Source organism: Sorghum bicolor, chromosome 2 (genome assembly GCF_000003195.3).
Source record: "Sorghum bicolor cultivar BTx623 chromosome 2, Sorghum_bicolor_NCBIv3, whole genome shotgun sequence".
NCBI classification, from domain to species: Eukaryota; Viridiplantae; Streptophyta; class Magnoliopsida; order Poales; family Poaceae; genus Sorghum; species Sorghum bicolor.
The window spans coordinates 4,838,510-4,858,318 of NC_012871.2; the positions used below are offsets into that span (position 1 = coordinate 4,838,510).

The following is a 19,809-nucleotide window of genomic DNA, read 5'->3' on the forward strand; positions in this document are numbered from 1 at the left end:
GAAACATATCACATTTTATTTCGTAAAAGAAAAGAGAATGTCATATTCAATTGGGTTAGTTCGGAGATCCGGATCAAGAAAAAATGTGCATATATCAGGAAATCTTGCTCAGGCGTGTCCTGCAGCCTGTGCAAGTACGCGTGTGATGGGGATGCAGAACGTGCCAACTGGAAGGCCAGAGATCTCTTTGGTCTGAAACCAAATTAATTATGTATTTTATTTTGATATGATGAAAGGAACATTTCAATTAAATAAGATTTAAAATAGTTTAATTTGGTTTGGGACCAGGAGAACAAAGCTGGATCCTGGTGCCCTACCAAGCCAAGCGACGTGTGTGGCATTCTTCGCGCTAACGAAAGTCTCTAATGGCTTTATATTAAATTGAGGTAGCTTCAGAAAGCACCAGTTATCCATTCATGTCCATTTAGGGCACAAAAATGGAAATTCATAAAGAGAATGGAAATTTAAAAAGGTATACATAGAGGCCATCAAGCAAAATCATAATAATTCCTGTCTTTTCCTTCTTTGATTTAGGGGGCATCAACCTCTTCATAAACTTGACCAGATCATTCCATACAGGTTCGCTTAACTCCTGAACAAAATTTTGTCTCAATTTACTCACCCTAACAATTTCAGTTTGTTTAATCAATCCACACAGTTCTCCCTTTTTTTTTCTCTGCATAAATTTGATTTTTAAATTCAGTTTTGTGGGGACAATGGGGGTACATCATAACTTCTTATATATATATATATATACGGCAACGCTATTCTACACTCTAGGTGTAGAATATTATTCTACACCGCAAGTCAAAACTGAGTAGAAAAAATACTGAGCAATACTGAACAACGTTCAGTATCATCCAGTTGTACACTCAGGACCACAAAAAACTGAATAATACTGAAATACGGGTACTGAACAATACTGAATTTTGTTCAGTATAACACTTTGGTGTAGAATAGTATTCTACACCTAGGGTGTAGAATAGCACTTATATATATATATATTTCCTACTCCCTAGGAGTAGTTACTCCCTCCTCCAAACCATGTACTCCTGTGTATATTAATAATGTTTATGATTATTTTTTATCACCTGAATGTTCATTAAAAAAAACTAGCGGCAATTCGCTATAACTGAAGAGCAAACACCGACAACCCTTCACAACAAAATAAGTTTTCTTGTCCTTTCTCAAAACAGCCACATCTGAATTATGGCTTGTTTGACATTTCAACATTAACGAGAACAGTCAAATTCCTACTACATTCAGGTGAATTTCCCCTATTCCAAATGGGTGCCAAGAAAATTCCCCAGATGCACAAACAGCGGTTGTTGGCCAATGAAGATTGTCCCGGTACAAATTCGTCCACGGCAAAGCTGTAGCATGGTATCAAGTATCAACCGTTAATTCCCTTGATTAGTTATGTGGTTGGTGTCACGAGAATCAGTACGATCAAAGCCACCAAATTTCGGCATATTTCCACGCACAAATTCTGCACTGGGGGCGATCAAATCCACCGCAAAATTTCTTGCTCGAGCCTTTATGGACGGCATGTACAACGAAACGCGTATGAATTCCGCTATCACTGGCGGGGACGGGGATACGAATAAGCCCATAAAGAATAATGCTAGTACACGCAGCCACTAAACCAAGCAATTTTTTTAGTCAAATCTCTCTTTCTCTCTCTAAGTCTGTGCAGCGTGTGCTTGGCTCCCACCACTTTCTCTCTCTGCACTTTGAAAACTTTGAAAGCCTCTAAGCACAGCCAGCCCTCCATTTCGTTGTCGGCATGTCAACCCTCTCCCTCTCTCTATCTTTCTCCCGTGCACTCCATCAGCCATACTTTCTCGCTCTAAAAATGGGAGCCGAGCACTGAGGAGGAAGAACAAGAACAAGGTGCCCTTCATCCATTAGCCACCCAAGGTAAGAAGGAGGGTACCCATGAATTCTCTTCCACTTTTAAGCATCATCAGTGTCGTTTCAGCATTCAACGTTCCCATTCAAGAATCAATTTTGATGATCATTAAGTTGATCCATTGCAATTTCTAAATTCTCCATGTGATCAGTTCTTGCTTCGTTCCCTTCACCTTTTGTCTTTTTTTGTTCAAATGCTATTCCGTGAGTTTGAATTGGGAAATATTGCATGGGTTTCTTGGGCCACTGTTCACAAACAATACTTCCCAATTTGAAGTGGTTTTAATTTGGTTATGACATACCATAAAAAAAACAAAAGCTTCTCTTTTATGTTCTGACCACATTTCATTTTCTGATATAATTAATTTCTATGAAAATTCTTCGATACCTTGCAGGTGAATTCTGAACCGGGAGCTTCACAATCACAGGGATGGAGCAGTACGAGGTGTTGGAACAGATTGGTAAGGGTTCATTCGGCTCAGCGCTCCTGGTGCGGCACAAGATTGAGAGGAAAAGGTGAGGTGGCCGGCAGATGCTGCCACAATGGATGGATGCTTGCTTTGTTTCCATGGTGTCACTCTGAAACCTGCCTCATTTTGCTACAGGTATGTGTTGAAGAAGATCCGCCTCGCTCGCCAGACCAACCGGTGCCGCCGATCAGCACACCAGGAGGTATGCTCATACTTTCTGTCCAATTATGACCTTCAGTGTCATAATCTGAAATTGGTTACTGAAAGAAAAAGAGAGAGAGAGAGAGAGAACTATGTAATTAGAGTTTTTTCAAAAAAAAAAAGAACTATGTAATTAGCTCCTTCTCTGAAAAGGAAAAGGTACAAATTTTGATGCTGGATTGGACCTAGTACCTTCTTGTAGTATTCTTCATCGTTTAGCAACACACCTTGTGGTCCAATTTCTGATGAAGAATTTGAATTTGAACACAAATGATTATAAATTTTGCAAAAGGGAGAGAAATTGAGCTCTCCAAGGGGACAAACGCATTTGTTTCCTTGTAGTGCATGCATGACTGCTAGATAGGAAACAGATTTTGTTGCATTGTCATGATCTTGTGCTAACACATGTGAAAGCTTGTTGAATGTTCATACAGATGGAGCTCATTGCAAAAGTAAGGAATCCTTACATTGTGGAATACAAAGAGGCTTGGGTAGAGAAGGTGAGCATGGTCCCCTGTAGTTGCTGTTCACAGTTGCAGCATCCGAAGGGCAATCTCCAGTCTTGTTCCTTTCCTTGATGTTTCTATGGTCCTGATGAAGGATGTGCATGCTCATAATTGCTTGAAAAGGAATGATTTTTTGTTGTTATCAGGGTTGCTACGTGTGTATTGTCATTGGTTACTGCGAGGGAGGGGACATGTATGTCGACTTCTGAAACTTCATCCCTGAATTGACCTGTATTACAATTATGACCACTATTGCAATATTTTTTTGGGTTTATGCAGGTCAGAAGCCATTAAGAAGGCTAACAGTAACCATTTCTCAGAAGAGGTAGTTAACTAGTTTGTAATCTGTACAGTTTGTTCTGTACCCTCACATTCTGCTCGCTGAAATTTGTCCCTTTGTGGCGTCCACCTTTTATGGCATGCAGAAACTCTGTATGTGGCTTGTGCAGCTCCTGATGGCACTTGATTATTTGCATGCCAATCATATCCTTCATCGTGATGTCAAGGTTGCTAGATTCATAACCTTTATGTTACTTACACTTGCCAAGACTCGTGCTGCTTGAGTGATTGATACTCATCACGCCTTGTAACTGTTTCAGTGCTCAAATATATTTCTCACAAAGGATCAAAACATAAGACTTGGTAAGCATCCTATTGTCAAGTATGGTTTTGGAAAAATTACTATGTACTGTATTTATAAAGTCCTTCATATAAATGATTCAACTATAACGCCCTTTTGTTCCGAACATGTGTCTGAAACAGGTGATTTTGGTCTAGCTAAAGTCTTAACTTCTGACGATTTAGCTTGTTCAGTGAGTTTTCTTGTTTGATCCTGTTTTACGTGTTTCTCTGTCTATATATGTTGCTTCTGATTCTGATTATGTGCTGCTTCTGAAGGTTGTGGGAACTCCAAGTTACATGTGCCCTGAACTTCTTGCTGACATTCCATATGGTTCCAAGTCTGACATATGGTCCCTTGGTAAGATTGTATACATCAATTTTCAGTTGCATCTATTCTTCTGAACATTGGGTGCCTGTCATCTTGCCTAAACTCCTGCAATGCCCTTTCTCCAGGCTGCTGCATCTATGAGATGGCTGCTTTCAAGCCTGCATTCAAAGCATTTGTGAGTAACATATCATGTTTTTGATGAAATTTAGTTTTATCATAACATGTACCTTCATTGGTGATTTTCAACTCTTACAGGATATACAAGCACTGATAAATAAGATTAACAAGTCTGCGGTACCTCCTCTACCAACGATGTACTCTGGTGCATTGTAAGTCATTGGCCTATATAATTTACGTGCAGTCCTTGTGAAATCCTTATGACGATCCAGCATATAATATGTTTTTAGCTTAAACACGAATTACTAATAAAATATTTATTCTGGTCATACAGTAGGGGACTCGTCAAAAGCATGCTGCGCAAAAGTCCAGATCATAGACCAAGTGTATGTGTTGGTTCATCATCACTGCGAATTGCACCTCACCCTGAAATCTGAGCTTATTTATTCATCCTGGTTCCTCTGTTTCAGGCTGCAGAACTGCTTAAGCATCCACACCTTCAGCCCTACGTGTTCAAACTCCAATTGAAATCGACTCCTCGCAATTTGTTCTCTGCTAAGCTTTCTACCAAATACGTCAGAAATAAGGATGCACTTTCTGATGCCGAAGACAACTGTCCACCAAAATACAGCAAGAGCCATTCATTTAAATTGGAGAGGACTGTAAAACTTGACCAAGACACTTCTAGGCATGGCCGTCCTGGTTCTACAACTGGGAAAGACTGTCCAGAACTAAGTGAACAAATGGAGGGATTGGCAGTCCAAGTCACCAAGAATGTTACTGACGAGCTGATTCATGAGGAGTATTCAAAAGTTACAAGATCTCCTGCACCTACTCCGAGAAGAGCTTCATCGACACCAAGGAGACGACTAGAACCTTCAAAGACATTTCATGCTAGAACAGCTCACAAGGAGGTATGAAGTACCTGACCATTGAGAAGTCAACAAGTTGTTGGTAGCCTTATTGTCAGTCATCGTTCAGATTTCACAACATAACTGTTGATATTATTACCAATCCCTAGCCAGTAGACATCACTAAGGCACTAACCTGTTCTTCAGAAAATGAATAGCAACTAGGTTTTTCAGAAACTGACATTGCCTTGCCTCTTACCAGTAAAAAAATGTTGAAAGATTGCTTCTTGCCGCTTGTGGCATCTTAAAACATTTCAATTGGCAACTTGTTAACTTTGAAGTAATTCTGCATAACTTATGTTGTTTTGACACCAGCAGCCTCCATCGTCAAGGTCTTCAGCAAACCAAACGGGTCAAGCTACACAGAGAGAAACACTCCCCATGCGTATGGTCAAAACTCCTGACAAGAGGCAGGCCACCGACATTCTCACCAGATTGAAATCTCCTGAAGTTTCAGTAAACTCTCCTCGAATCGACAGAATTGCTGAATTCCCACTAGCATCCATTGAAAACCCGTTGCATCGCATCAGAAAGCTCACATCGCCATCTGTCATTGATCAATCCATTACCAAGGACAAGTGCACTTTCCAAGTGCTCCGAAGCAATAGCGAAAATTACACTGACTCTCCAAACATCAACCTTCTTGGTGCTGACAATTCACCTAGGAGTTCATCTGATTGGAGGCAGAGGAGGTTTGACACGAGGTCTTACCAGCAGAGAGCTGAGGCTCTGGAGGGATTGCTTGAGTTCAGTGCTCAATTGCTACAGCAGGAGAGATTTGAGGAGTTGGGGATCTTGCTGAAGCCATTCGGACCCGGTAAGGCATCTCCAAGAGAGACAGCCATATGGTTGTCAAGGAGTTTGAAAGAAACTGGACTATAACCAGAGGCCTGTAAGTGCAAGACTAAACCTGCAATAGCTTTGTATCTTAACAAGCTTCGGTCTACCCTGTACAGTTTAAGTATTGTGATTTTTTCACTTGACTGGTCTTAGTGGAATACTGCAACATGTAGACATAGTTCGGCAATCATTCTCTTTCTGTAAACCTGTAATAAGATGCTTGAGAATTTACCAATCAGATGAAAATACCTTAGATGCCTGCGAAATTGTATCTTGAAACCATGAAGCAAGAGTTGACATTTTGAGAACCATTTTCTGTGATGCAGCTTCACATTTTCATTGTCAATGCATTTTGTATTTTTCTGCAGATCATGAAAACAATGAACTGTTTATGGTCCTACAGTTCTGTTCTTGATTTATATACATCTTCTATAGAAAACTGGTTCAGAGCTGGTGTTTATGGTCCTTCAATTCTGTTCTTGATTTATACTGTACATATCTTCTATAGAAAACTGGTTCAGAGCTGTCCCTTGCTGCCCTGCACGACCCATAGATAAACAATCAACATTTCTTCTCCAAAACAAAAGGCTTTCACAACTACACCGAAGCTACCATAAGCATTTACCAATTTGCTGGTGTCAGGGTGGAGAGCATGTCATATAATAAATTAATAACTTGCTTGCCTGCGTTTCCTGGGCTCAGCATGCATTTGCCTGTCCTTTTGTTACTTGTTTTTCCATTTGTCACTGCAGTTGCTGCATCTCTACCTTCTTTCCCTTACACCCCAGTTCAAGCTGATGCAAACCTACCTGATCAGTAAAATCTTATGACCTTCCCAACAATGCAACCGGATCAGGTAATTCATGCCATACAGGCACAATTGTCGTTGACCAGTTCCATCCAAGTTTTACTGATGAAAACTAAGCAGCACTTATCATCATGTCAAACTTTCCCAACTCAGGTTTCTGAAGTAGTTTAGGGATTCATGTCAAACTTCTGTTCCTAACAATATAACATGGAGACACTGGAACTAATTTGCTTAAAGTGGCACATATACATCATCCTCTGCCTAGTTATATCAGCCAACATCCACAAACCTTTCTTTCTGCACTAAATATTATTTTTTTTGGAAGTTTGTAACATTGACAACATGTAGCGCAGCATGCAGTCTCACTTTATTTACCAAGTTCGGCAGTCATGAGGCAACATTCACATTTTATTTTATTTTATTTTATTTTTCTGCGGCATCTCAAATTTCAGTTTTAAGAGAAACATTTTGCTGGCCAAATTTTCCATTTCTCAAAGATAATTAGATTGCTAGGTTGAACTGCATTCTGATTTTACAGATATACATGCAGTGCAGGACACTGTAGTCCAGGGATGTCAAAGACACTTGGTCCAACAGCTTGCAAGATAACACATCAGAATCACTCAAATATTTTTATGGATCAACAGAAGTTTCAACCTAGTAAAATGGCTTTTTATCCCACAATAGAGTGATTGTCAATCTCAATCCTCACAGCACAAACTAAATGTATGGAAGTGAACTAGAGGAACATTGGGGGGACATATTTATTGAAGCATCTTATTACCTGCTTTTACACCAATAGCTTATACATTGAATTGTAAAATTCAACACAAACAACAAAGTAACTCAAAAACTCACTTCGTTTTGACACTGACACCGTCCGTTCCAGCAATGATCACTGAACTCGCCATGTTCAAGAACAGCCCATGGTCAACAACTCCTTCCAAAGCTGCAATTTCCTGTCCTGCTGCCAATGCATCCTTGATTGGCGTCTTGAAGTATAAATCGACAATGTAGTTTGAGTTGTCAGTGACATAGGGCTTGTCGCCTTCAAATCTTAGCTTTGCCTCGACTCCTTCCTCCTTAAACAGTTCCTGCAATCTAACTAGGTTGTACTTCCAGCAGAACTGCACAACTTCCACTGGCATGGCTAGACCACTACCTCCTAATCCATCAACTAGCTTTGTCTCGTCAACAACAACGATAAACTTGGCCGATGCTGCCTCAACCATCTTCTCACGAAGAAGAGCACCACCCCGCCCTTTCACAAGGTTCAGGTCAGGGTCAACCTGTTTTAATTAATAAGGAATGTAATTAGTGAACCAAAAATATAGTTGTTTGATGAATACAAAAGGACCCCCCCCCCCCCCCAAAAAAAAAAAAACTGTAAGCATTTGAAGAAAAATAGTAGCATAATATTGGCCATATTTGAATTGTTGATATTTCATAGGATAATTTTGGAACCTGACGACACAAAAAATACAAAATTTCAGAACATTCCAACGAAACACAACCTTTCAAATGACAAAAAGGCTAAAGGCCAAAGTCACGTTTCTCACTATGAACAGACAAAATAACACACGGACTCATCTTCTTTCATGCAGTCAGCAACAGGACAAGGTATCAGGTATGTGCAAAGTCAAACCTTCCATGTCCAAAATTTTAGACGATGTCAACTCTAGTTCACCAGGTACCACTAACCACTAGTACTAAAATTACCAAGAAGCAATTCAAAGGAGACGATTTATGTTCTGTATAAGCTTTTCCCCGGGATTGAAGATGGTTTGATTGATTTATATAGCCCATACCCAACCCAAAATGAAGGGAAAAAAAAGAGAGAGACAATGAGACAAGGGCGGACCTCGTCGGCACCGTCGATAGCGAGGTCGATGCTGGGGTGGTCGTCGAGGGTGGAGAGCGGGATGCCAAGCGACTGCGCCTGCTCGAAGGTGCGCTTGGAGGTGGGCACGCCGACGATCTTCTCGAGCTTGCCGGCGGCCAGGAGCGCACCGATCTCGGCGACGGCAAAGGCGGCCGTGGAGCCCGTCCCGAGCCCGAGCACCATCCCGCTCTGCACCTGCTCGACGGCGCGCACCGCCGCGAGCCGCTTGAGGTCGTCCTGCGTCAGCGCGGCCGCCGCCGCCGGCGCGGACTGCGCGCGGACGGTGCCCAGGCGGGCGCGGCGGGCGGAGGAGGAGGCGACATGGCGCGCCGCGGTGGGGTGGAGGCGGACTGAGATCGCGGTGGCGGCCATGGGAGCGTGTGGGTGGCGGGAGGTGCTGCAGCTCGGAGTAGGTCTCTAGCTCGGAGTGGGGAGTGTGGGGAGAAGAGGCCAAGGCAAGAAGAGGAGGCGATGCCGCGATGGGGAGTTGGTGGTGGAGGCTAGCGGCGATGGTGATCGTCAGAGGTTGGGTTGGTTGGTGGTGACTTGGAAGGCCAGGGATTTTTCTTCCTGGTATTTCTTGATATTTGATATTTTTTTAAAAAAATATATATAATTTGGCTGCCACGTAGGACATCAGCACCACACCAAATCAAACTTGTGTGGACATCAGAGCAAAGATTAACTTTTGTGTGTGTGGAAGTAGATAATGGCAGCAAATGTGCAACAAGTTCATTTGAGAACTGACTTGGGTAGTTCAGAGCATGAACAATAGTTCCAGCTGGGATCACCTATGCTTATAATTCAGTATAAATTCAACTTATAAAGCCTAGGCCTAGCAATTGTTATAGTAGTCCTTATTATTCAAACAAAATTGCTAAAAAAATTCTTGTATCAGGGGAACTGATGAGGGAATCCATGAACAGAGAGAATATGAAACTGATCAGGTGTATATTCAGTAATGGTGATGTCACAATTTCTAACAGGAGATAATGTGTCGTTTCTGATTGCCAAACTTACTCCTCTGCTTCAATTTCTAAACACAAAAATTCAGAACATATGCTCATGGTGCATGAGTACATTGTGTGCCGATATGATCAGTCAAACTGTGGCTACTCAGACATAGAACCACAAGCACATCAGGGATGCTCAACTGCAATTCATATACCAATCTCTTGTTCACGTCTGAGAACGAAAGAGGCCATCCCAGTTCATGTTTTAAGCCGGTATCCATCACCATCAATAAACATAACGCAAACGTTGCCGCAACATCCTACTCCCAGTATCCATGAGCATTACTCAACAAGAGGCCAAGCGAACCTGACTGATCCTGTGATACATCATCACCTCTTCTTGAACCCATACTTCTTGCGCTCATAGAAGAGGTCGGTCTTGGCGCTACCGAGGTTGACGATCTTGGGGCACCCGTCCCGGTCCTTCTCCTGCTGCGTGCACTCCTTGCAGTAGTAGGCATCCGAGATGCCCACGCCACCGCAGATGACGCACCTCCCCTGGAAGGACCCGTAGTTGCACTCGTCGCAGACACGGACCAGTGTACACGGTCGCACATATGAGTCACAGATGACGCACTTGCCGTCGCACTTCTCGCACAGACGCCCGATGGCGATGCCAGGCTGCTTCCGGCACATGATCAGGTCTGGGTGGTGCTTCGCCATGGCTGTCGGATGTTAATCTGGCAAGCCATATTACAATGGTTAGTGCAGTATCATGGAGCAATGTTACAGCTGTGTGAAGAACGACATGAACTGGCACAGAAACAGTGGAAGGTTCACTACATAATGCAAAGAGAAATGTTAATTAGTTATTTATTTAACTTGTAGCAAGTAATAAGGGAAAACTTCGTTTCAGCAACTACGCTCTTTCCATATGCATCGATCATTTCAATATTTTTTCCACCCTACCGTTAAGTGTTCTTCCTTTTTGTCATTGTTGTCAGCTTGGCTTTGTTTGACTGAACAAAAGAATACAAATATCCTACATGAGTGACAGGAGGAGCCCTCCATCATTGCTACTCAGCCAAACACATCTTATATGATTTGGAGATGGCCATCCTATATTCCTATGTGCCATAGTTAAAGCAATTGAGTCTATAGCCACAAAGAGAAAAAAAAGATACAAAAGGGTGGCAAAGAAGAGGGAGGGAGGGAGGGGGGGAATGACAGCAGACCAGAAATTTCAGTCGAACAATGAAGAAATGATTAACCCAAGTGGGAGGAAGATTGAAACCTCCCTACCAATAGTCGATGTACAGGGCACGACAATAGGCAAAATGCACATTGCTTGATGGAAACAGGTGATCATCCAAATAAAAAATGATGTGGTTAATTTTCAACATTGAAATTTAGCACACTAAAGGATTCTTAGAATTGTAGCCAGCCACTTTTAACAATCCAACCATATTGTTAAGCCCTTCCACAAAGAAGAGGTTCAGCATACTGAGTTATAAGCTATGCCCACATAGGAAATTTCTTGCTTTGCCAATCGCCACAAGTTGGAAAGATTGCAGTATATAATGCAGTTCAAGTAAAAATATGCGGAGTGCAAAGATGTCACCCCTGACATGAAACCATATTAGGTGTATCATCAGAAAATGAAAAATAAGACTAGTGCAAGGTTGGTATGGTTACTTGACAGCTTGAAAGTATACGACTCTACACCATTGCATTTGTAGTGATATTTATATTTAAAAGGTGTAGCATGGAGATAAGTTAAAATATTTCTTGATATGCTAAAATGAATTTGTTGGAATAATTTTGGTGGTTTAGAGTTTAGACATTGGACTGACAACAGTCATTTGCGTCAATCTCAATTGTGGACACCTATTGGTAAGGGAGGAGGGCCGAATGATCTTTTCTAAGCGAGGTGCCAATATCAGCATCAACTAGCCCTTCAGCAAAAAATATTTAGAAATAAACAGCCCAAATGTTGTCACGTTTGATTGGATACATTATACCCAAAGTCGGTGGTGTTCGGCTGTTCGCAAACAAACGGCTGAATCAACAGTTTGCTTTTCTTACAGACACAGGCACACAGGTACTACTTGTTTGAAGCTGCTACTGTTACTGGCTTACTGCCACAGAGGTACTTGTTTGAAGCTGCTACTGCTAGTACAATGCTACTACTGATGCGGATGAGCATTCGAATTAACAAGTTGCCTGTTAGACAGGTATCCATACAGGACGACAAGTAGAAATCACACAGGACACGGCAGGGGGCGGCCCCCCGGACAAGGAGCAAACCTAGAAACCGGGTTCTTCGAAGGGTGGTCAGTGCGGGGGCGCCAATCAGCAGCAACTAAGCACGCGCGCGCGGGGCGTGGCACCTGCTAGCAGACCACCGCGTCGACGACGACATTTCAGATCGAGAGGTCGCTCGTGGGCGAAACCGGCGGGATCTAAGGATAGCACGCGGTTGGTTCTTCAACAGTGTTCAGTAGCGCATGAACCCAAGGGGGATGGGGGTGGATCCATGGGAGCGACTGATCTAGGACCACGTACCGGCGAAAGGAGAGGTGGAGTGGAGCAGGACGGCCGCTGCGGCGAGGCCGACGGAGGGGCGGGGGCGGTGCCGGTGGAGGCGGAGGCGGAGGATCCGGCAGGGCAGCGGGAGTCAGGAGAGGAGGAGGGGAGGGAATAGGTCCCGGTGGGCCTTGGGCTTCGGAGTCAGGTTTCGTGGGCTCCGGCGCATGTTGGGCTTGGCACGACGGGCCCATCGAAGCCTAAACAAAGCCTAGACATTGACGAGACGTGCATGGATTTTTCTTTTTTTCTTTTTTTTTTCAAAGGCACAACCAAAAGTCATCCATGGATATCCAATGTTTGGTTTCGTGGATCACTGGGACAAGGAAATTCCTGGATAGGAAATACTAAGAGAATGCCCCGCGCGTTGCTGCGGGAATTACCGGTAAAATTATACTATCATAATATATGTTAGTGGATGATATTTAGTATTCTAGCATGGTCAACTAAATATATGTTAGAAAATGATGTGGTTTGTTAATGTGAATAACATAGATATAGAGGATAAATGATATGTGTTAGTTTGATTTATTAGTGGATAATGATGTGAACACTTTGCATGGCGGGGTAATGTATTAGTGGATGTTGATGTGGACGCTTTGCATGGCAAGAGAATTAGTTAATGGGATGCTCTAGTGGATGATGATGTGGATGCTTTGTATGTTAAGAGAATTAGCTAGTGGGGTTTATCTATATAAGAGATATAGATACCATAAGATACTGGATTTTCTGGTTCGTAAAAATCTCGCAGACCAAGCTTATCTATGTCTTCTAATCATTATCATTAGTAAATAAATTAAGAATTATTAGTATATTATATTATTACTTAGTAGTTATGATGGTAGGGTTAGTTTTAATAAGTGCTAATACATTGATTAGTGTGTGTTTGTGTGCTAACTAGGTTATCAGTAGTGCTAATAATTAACATATTTATTTTAAATTAGTGATTACCATGACAAAATTAGTATCAGTGCATATTTTTAGTGTATAATTAGTTGTTATTTAAATAATAGATATATTTAGTCAACTACTCTTAGCTCATCCACTTTCATCTAAATAACACACACAGAAATTAAATAACCATTAGGGAAATTCTAATTGACCTGTGAGTGCATATAATCGTCAGGGAAATTCCTAATTCCCTGACGGTTTCGCATTTGTTTTGACGGTCATTGCATAAACCGTCAAGATAATTAATATTACCTTAACGATTCTTGAAAAACACACATGAAAATACTAGAAAATCAAGAACATGAACAAAAATTTTTCTCCTTTTAATGTGATGTGAAATTTTGTAACTAGCCTTTCTCCCTCATGCTAGCGCCAAATGGTATGTTTATTTTTTCTAGTTCTTTCTAAAATCATGATCTACCAATTAACAATATTTATTTAGATATCAATTGCTGTTTCTTGTTTTTTTACATATGTTTGTTTTCCATTCATGTATATAGAGAAATCACCTTGTGAAACCACCTTTAAAAAATGTCTTTCACACTCCAAACCTTTTTGACAATAATAGGAAACAAGGGGCAGATATACATCTAGGCTTGACATGCTAGCTTCATCTATCTTTTAGTTAGCAAGAGTGTTGAACTTTGGGAGGAATGAAGAAAAATACATGAAGGTAAATAACAAATGCATGAAAACCTTTAATAAGCTATCCACCACTATACACTCATAAAATCCAACTTCTAAACTGAGCACGATCATGGGCATAGATAATATATAGATTACAAAAAATTGCTCAGCAGGCACCAGGTAAACTAATTAAACATAATCTATAAAGGATCGTGCTGTGCATTCTTAATTCATTTATTGCAAATGCGTCAGCAGTCTTGTTTTTTTTTTGCACAGAAATTCTGTTGCTTAACGGTAGATTATTTTTTGTTAATACTACACGCGCCCCATGCTGATCCTACAAGATCTCATATTCTTAATTTCTTATTATGAAGTACCAAAAGAGGCACATGACACGAGACGACTATTGATTCCCCATATTAGCAGCTCTGTTATAATAAAAAATGGAAATAACTAAGGCCTTGATTAGATACACCCAAAAACCCAAAACTTTACAAGATTCTCCGTCACATTGAATATTACGGCACATGCATGAAGTATTAAATATAGATAAAAATAATAACTAATTGCACAGTTTACCTGTAAATCACGAGACGAATCTTTTAAGCCTAATTACTTTATAATTAAACAATGTTTGTCAAATAAAAACAAAAATGCTACATTATCAAAATCTAAAACCTTTTTGCATCTAAACAAGGCCTAAGCTGGTTACTTTGTTCTCCCCGCGGTAGAAATTAATGAAATTTCCATTTGTCCACAGACGACAGAGAAAACTGAGGATCGTTGTTGCATTCCATTTCAAATTACCATCATTTTCTCTTATGTGGTCGATTTAGCTTCTTTTGAAGAAACTACAGGTCAGGCAATTCCTTAATTATTACTCACAGGTGGATTTTCTCCTCTAAACTTTAGAGCTAAAACTCCAAACAAGTGGTCTAAAGTTAGCTTCAAACTTCAACCCATCTCATATTAGAGCTTAGAGCTCAAGAAAGAGCTAAAGTGCTCTAAAATTTAGATCTAAAATTCCCAATATCCAATGTTGATTTTGGTGTGTTCCGCCCTGATCCTGCCTGGATCAAGATGTTTGACTTTGTAGCATTTTTTTTTTAAAAAAAAAGTTAGCATGCAGAACGAGTTACAATATTCTAGTAGCTAGTAAGATAGTGTTTTACTAGTGTAGAGGTAGAATCATCGCTCAGCACAATCCCCCGATGCAATAATGCTCTCTCCATACCCTATCAGCAACCTCCAGCTACACCCTGTCCAAACGCAAGAAACTGCATCTTTTTGAAATCGTGCGCCATAAACAAAATCATCTTTCAACGACCCATACCCTGATGATGACATGATATGATTTCTCGTTTCATCGTCTTTATATTAAAAAAAACTAAACATGACAGCTCTCGCACCGCCCCCTCCTATAAGATGCCACCTCACTCATCAGGGTCGTCATCGTCGTCACTCACAACCAGCCAGCTTCCTCCGCTTCCTCACGCACACACCGCCGCCGGCAGGCAGGCATGGAGAAGAAGCGGGTGGTCATCGTCGGAGCCGGCGTCAGCGGCCTCACGGTGTGCAAGCACCTGCTGGAGCTCGGCTGCCGGCCGGTCGTCTTCGAGGGGGACACCGTGCTGGGCGGCGTGTGGGCGCGCGCGCCGGCCTGCACCGAGCTCCAGACGCCGCGGCCCATGTACCAGTACTCCGACTTCCCGTGGCCGGAGACCGTGACGGAGGTGTTCCCGAACCACCGCCAGGTGGTGGCGTACCTCGACGCCTACGCGCGCCACTTCGGCGTGCTGGGGTGCATCCGCTTCGCCCACCGGGTGGTCGGCATGGAGTACCACGGCGGCGGCGGCGGCGGCGTCAGCGAGCAGGACATGGACGCGTGCGAGGAGTGGGCTGGGAACGGCCAGGCGTTCGGCTCCGGCGCCGGCGAGTGGCGGTTGTCGGTGGCTGACGCCGACGGCCACGTTGAGGTGATCGAGCTACCAGGCCTAGCATGCATTTAATTTGCCCGAGATATAAATCACGCAGATCTGCACTCTCTCTTTTAATTTTTAGATACTCCAATATACATGCATGTGCCATGTGGTACACTATTCACGATTCAGCGATTGGTTTGAGGAATAGGGTATCTTCTCTTCTCATTCCTTACTTTATTTTTATTTGGCTTGTGTGATTGGTTCATGAAATGAGGCGTCCATTCGTTGTCACATTATTTTTTACAGGCTAATAATTAGTATGTGCACGAGGATCACCAAATTCATTGAATGAACTTATAATACCATCTCATAAAGCATGAAGAAATTTCACAAACCAAAAGAGTTAAGTGAGCTAGATAACAAAAGAAAACAACATAACTATATTTTACTCACATTTACATTTTAGGGGAAATATATTTCTATATAAATCCAGACATGACATTACCCCTGAAAAGAATTTAAATATATGGAAAAATATATTTCCATATCCGATCCATAAATTGGAAAAGTTATTTTTATCATGTATATGTGTGACAGCAATATCCGTATCGAATGGTTGTATCTTGAGCATATCCATATCCGTCCAGCTATATGGATATGGACACAGATATAAACAAATAGATATGGGGATGGACATAATTGAACAGATATGGATATGTATGTACATAACTCAACAAAATTCATCTCTTCTCAACAGAACTGAACAAGATATGGTAGAGCACCTTAGGGCTTGTTTGCATACTAGAATAGAGCTAAGTTTAGTCACCTAAAAGTCTATTCGTTTAGCTAAAAAGCTATAGCTGAAAGACTAAAAGTATTGTTCGCTGATTTGTTGTGAAAGAAAAATACTGCTAAATAGCTGGTAGATTCGACAAATAAGCTCAAGCGAACAAACACCATAATATAAGTTTTCTCATAAATAGAAGTTTTTAACTTCAGCATATACAAAAAGAATTACAGAGCATGTTTGCATAAAGATTGTGTTCTATAATCCAGAAACTAAACTATTTTTACCTTTGTGCAGACACACAAAGCAGACTTCGTCGTTCTATGCATGGGAAGGTTCAGTGGTATTCCCAACATACCTACATTCCCAGCAGGCAAAGGTCCAGAAGTATTTGATGGGCAGGTGATTCACTCCATGGACTATGCCAAAATGGGCGCAAGTAAAGCTAAGGAGATGATCAGGGGCAAGCGTGTAACTGTTGTTGGCTACCTGAAATCAGCACTTGATATTGCCGCTGAATGCGCCGAAGTAAATGGTAAATACAGAACATAGTCCTCTTTGCCTCACTTCACTGTTCACTCATCAGCTTTATTTGAAGTTCTACGCATATGTTGATAGCATGTTGAACAATTATTAGAACTAAAATTTCAGATGTGCAGTACTTAACCTTGATTTGTGCTGCAGGCACTGCTCACCCATGTACAATGGTGGTCAGAACAAAGCACTGGATCTTACCGGACTACTTCGCCTGGGGCTTCCACATCTCAAAGCTCTATCTCAACCGTTTCTCTGAACTCCTCATTCACAAGCCTGGCGAAGGCCTTCTGTTGTCAATTTTGGCCACCCTTCTGACTCCGTTGGTAACTAAACTAATATCTAATGCATCTAGTTATTACTACTCCTGTAATATTAATAACTGACAAAAAATTAAACATATACACTTTCCAGAGTGAATTCAGAAATAAACAATCCATGTGTTTCATTTAACTATATGAACTGAATTCTGAAAAATAATCTTTGTGTTTCATTTAACTATGTGTGTAGAGGTCGGTGTTCTCCAAGTTCGCCGAGAGCTACTACTCCATTCCGATGAAGAAGCACGACATGGTACCTGACCACAGCCTGTTCGAGGCGTTGGCTGCAGCCACCATCGCCATCACGCCCAAGGACCACTACAAGCGGCTGGACGAAGGCAGCATCGTGCTCAAGAAGTCCAAGACGTTCAGCTTCTGCAAGGAAGGCGTGGTCGTGGAGGGTGAGACGTCGCCGGTGAAGAGCGACGTGGTGATCTTCGGCACCGGCTTCAAGGGCGACGACAAAATCAAGAACATGTTCACTTCAGAGTATTTTCGAAACATTGCAGTTGGGTCAGAATCCACTACTGTGCCTCTCTACAGGTTTGTACATATATATCTCTTCTCTTCTCACTATTGATTTGTTTGTCCTCTGAGTCTGAATGTCTGAATTCTAGCTCGCTTGATCTTGGCGACTCATTTGAATTTGCTAATTAAATTTCCAAACATCATGATTGTATTTGCAGGGAGTGCATACATCCTAAGATCCCTCAGCTGGCCGTGATCGGATATTCCGAGAGCATTGCGAACATGTACACCTCGGACATTCGCGCCAAGTGGTTGGCGCGCTTCTTGGACGGCGGCTTCAGACTACCAAACGTCGCGGCGATGCAGAAGGATGTCTTGGAATGGGAGAAGTACATGAAGAGATACTCTGGAAGATACTTTCGCCGGTCCAGCATTCTAATCCTGCACACTTGGTACAACGACCAGCTCTGCCGTGACATGGGGTGCAACCCGAGGAGGAAGAAAGGGTTCTTTTCTGAACTGTTTGAGGTCTATGGCCCTGGCGATTATGCCAACCTACTCTCCAACTCAAAGTCCAAGGAGCAGTAGAGACCTTGTGCTTAGATTCCTTTGGCGTGTATAAAGATCAGTTCATGCTCTCAGATATTCTTGTTATTCAACGAGAATATATAATGTGTGTACGTACTGTCGTGATGACCATCTTTGCACTTATCTAAATGATGTAAAGCTTTCATGATATATAATAAAGTTACGTGTATGTTACTCCCTCCATCCATAAAAGAATGCAACTATAGGAATAGGATACATCCGAGTTAAAATAGAGTTTATAATGGATAATATCAAAATTTATATCTCCAACTAAGTTTATTATAAAAATATATTTCATAATCAATTTAATGATAAATATTTTGAATTATAACTATTAGTAGTGTTTTTATATACAACAAAATAAAACTATGATGAACAACCTACTCTTAGTGGAAAGTTTTGGTTTCATAGATATTTAATTTCATAACTTCAAGAATTGATAATTGTGTCAATAAAGTTTTCATCCCCATTGAACTCATTTTTTGTCTTTCTTCTTCAAAACATTGTCACATCATCAAAAGCGCTTAGGTCTTGTTTGTATGTAGTCGGATTCGCATCAATCCACATGTGTTGGTGTGGATTGGAGTGGAACTTGAACTAAATTCCACCTCAATCCACTCCAACACATGTGGATTGAGGTGAATCCGACAACATCCAAACAAGGCCTTACGTGGGTCTTGTTCCGAGGGGATACACTCGGAATACACACGAAATGACATTAAAGGAGCATAAATAGTTTTGGTATAAAATGGAATCCAAATGAATGACGTTAAAAGGAGCTAAAAAATGGCATAAAATGGAATCCAGATGAGACGTAGAGCTCATCGCAACGAACAAAAAGGATATAAATTTTGTCGAATTTGGAGCTCAGATCCTAATCCTAATAATAAAGTTTTTTTTGAGAAAAAAAATAATAAAGTTGTAAAGGCTCATTTCTTGGCGGTGGGCTATTTCTTCCTCAGCACGTCCCTCCTGGCGGTACCATGCAAATGCGCTGCGGGCCAGCAGCCCAGCACGGCAGCACCGGTACTGGCACTCTGGCAGCCCATGGGCTGGGCTGGGCCTGTGGTTGTACATCCATTGGATTTGGCAGGCCGGGCCCATTGAAGCGCTGTACCCAGGCCGAAAAACTTTGTTCAACCTAAAACAAATCCATAGACATTGGCGTTTTTTCTTTTTCGAATCGGCGGAAATACAATAGTATTAGAGACTGTTGCAGGACAAAGTAGAAACTAGATAAGTCAGACAGAGTGGACTCACAAACCAGAGTTAACCTGATCAAGTTTAACCTGTGAACCATTACAAGCCATATAACGAACAAAAAAAAAGATAGACCTAGTGGTCAGGCTTGACATAAAGCCGGCTTGTAGGGGACTGCGTTGCATAATAAAATTTTCAGGGCAAAAATGAATTCTTCACAGCTTCACAAAACAAAACAAAAATCTTCACAAAACTGCAATCCAAATCGTTTTTTTAAA

General features: G+C 41.7%; 4 protein-coding genes across 5 annotated transcripts; 2 read left to right on the top strand and 2 right to left on the bottom strand.

Annotated features, from left to right (window-relative positions):
• LOC8081187 (serine/threonine-protein kinase Nek3) lies at window positions 1,611-6,327 on the top strand. Of its 2 annotated transcripts, none has more exons than XM_021453201.1 (15): window positions 1,611-1,920; window positions 2,307-2,427; window positions 2,517-2,583; window positions 3,017-3,082; window positions 3,235-3,281; window positions 3,368-3,413; window positions 3,514-3,594; window positions 3,688-3,730; window positions 3,851-3,900; window positions 3,986-4,067; window positions 4,163-4,212; window positions 4,293-4,366; window positions 4,489-4,540; window positions 4,625-5,068; window positions 5,381-6,327. In XM_021453201.1, the coding sequence occupies exons 2-15, from the start codon at window positions 2,342-2,344 to the stop codon at window positions 5,945-5,947; spliced, it is 1,755 nt and encodes a 584-aa protein (XP_021308876.1). In that variant the 5' UTR covers window positions 1,611-1,920; window positions 2,307-2,341; the 3' UTR covers window positions 5,948-6,327. The 2 variants fall into 2 exon arrangements, with proteins under 2 accessions (XP_021308876.1, XP_021308877.1); XM_021453202.1 differs by having other exon boundaries at window positions 5,384-6,327.
• LOC110432544 (probable ribose-5-phosphate isomerase 3, chloroplastic) lies at window positions 7,327-9,096 on the bottom strand. The gene is made up of 2 exons (XM_021453203.1): window positions 8,575-9,096; window positions 7,327-8,002 (listed from the first exon to the last, which is right to left on the bottom strand). Exons 1-2 carry the CDS (start codon window positions 8,965-8,967, stop codon window positions 7,568-7,570), a joined length of 828 nt encoding a protein of 275 aa, XP_021308878.1. The 5' UTR covers window positions 8,968-9,096; the 3' UTR covers window positions 7,327-7,567.
• LOC8060728 (PHD finger-like domain-containing protein 5B) lies at window positions 9,528-12,256 on the bottom strand. The gene is made up of 2 exons (XM_002461487.2): window positions 12,114-12,256; window positions 9,528-10,288 (listed from the first exon to the last, which is right to left on the bottom strand). The coding sequence occupies exon 2, from the start codon at window positions 10,269-10,271 to the stop codon at window positions 9,939-9,941; it is 333 nt and encodes a 110-aa protein (XP_002461532.1). The 5' UTR covers window positions 10,272-10,288; window positions 12,114-12,256; the 3' UTR covers window positions 9,528-9,938.
• Window positions 15,153-18,514, top strand: LOC110432380 (probable flavin-containing monooxygenase 1). Its single transcript, XM_021452675.1, has 5 exons — window positions 15,153-15,688; window positions 16,719-16,956; window positions 17,106-17,281; window positions 17,466-17,818; window positions 17,962-18,514. The coding sequence occupies exons 1-5, from the start codon at window positions 15,233-15,235 to the stop codon at window positions 18,329-18,331; spliced, it is 1,593 nt and encodes a 530-aa protein (XP_021308350.1). The 5' UTR covers window positions 15,153-15,232; the 3' UTR covers window positions 18,332-18,514.

Excerpts from the sequence above, each read along its gene's own strand:
- LOC110432380 (XM_021452675.1), top strand. The coding sequence starts at position 15,233 with ATGGAGAAGAAGCGGGTGGTCATCGTCGGAGCCGGCGTCAGCGGCCTC. Across the intron at positions 17,282-17,465 it reads CCACCCTTCTGACTCCGTTG|AGGTCGGTGTTCTCCAAGTT; the intron begins GTAACTAAACTA and ends CTATGTGTGTAG. Across the intron at positions 17,819-17,961 it reads ACTACTGTGCCTCTCTACAG|GGAGTGCATACATCCTAAGA; the intron begins GTTTGTACATAT and ends TTGTATTTGCAG.
- LOC110432544 (XM_021453203.1), bottom strand. The coding sequence starts at position 8,967 with ATGGCCGCCACCGCGATCTCAGTCCGCCTCCACCCCACCGCGGCGCGC. Across the intron at positions 8,003-8,574 it reads CTATCGACGGTGCCGACGAG|GTTGACCCTGACCTGAACCT; the intron begins GTCCGCCCTTGT and ends TAATTAAAACAG.
- LOC8060728 (XM_002461487.2), bottom strand. The coding sequence starts at position 10,271 with ATGGCGAAGCACCACCCAGACCTGATCATGTGCCGGAAGCAGCCTGGC.
- LOC8081187 (XM_021453201.1), top strand. The coding sequence starts at position 2,342 with ATGGAGCAGTACGAGGTGTTGGAACAGATTGGTAAGGGTTCATTCGGC. Across the intron at positions 2,428-2,516 it reads CACAAGATTGAGAGGAAAAG|GTATGTGTTGAAGAAGATCC; the intron begins GTGAGGTGGCCG and ends ATTTTGCTACAG. Across the intron at positions 3,282-3,367 it reads TACTGCGAGGGAGGGGACAT|GTCAGAAGCCATTAAGAAGG; the intron begins GTATGTCGACTT and ends GGGTTTATGCAG.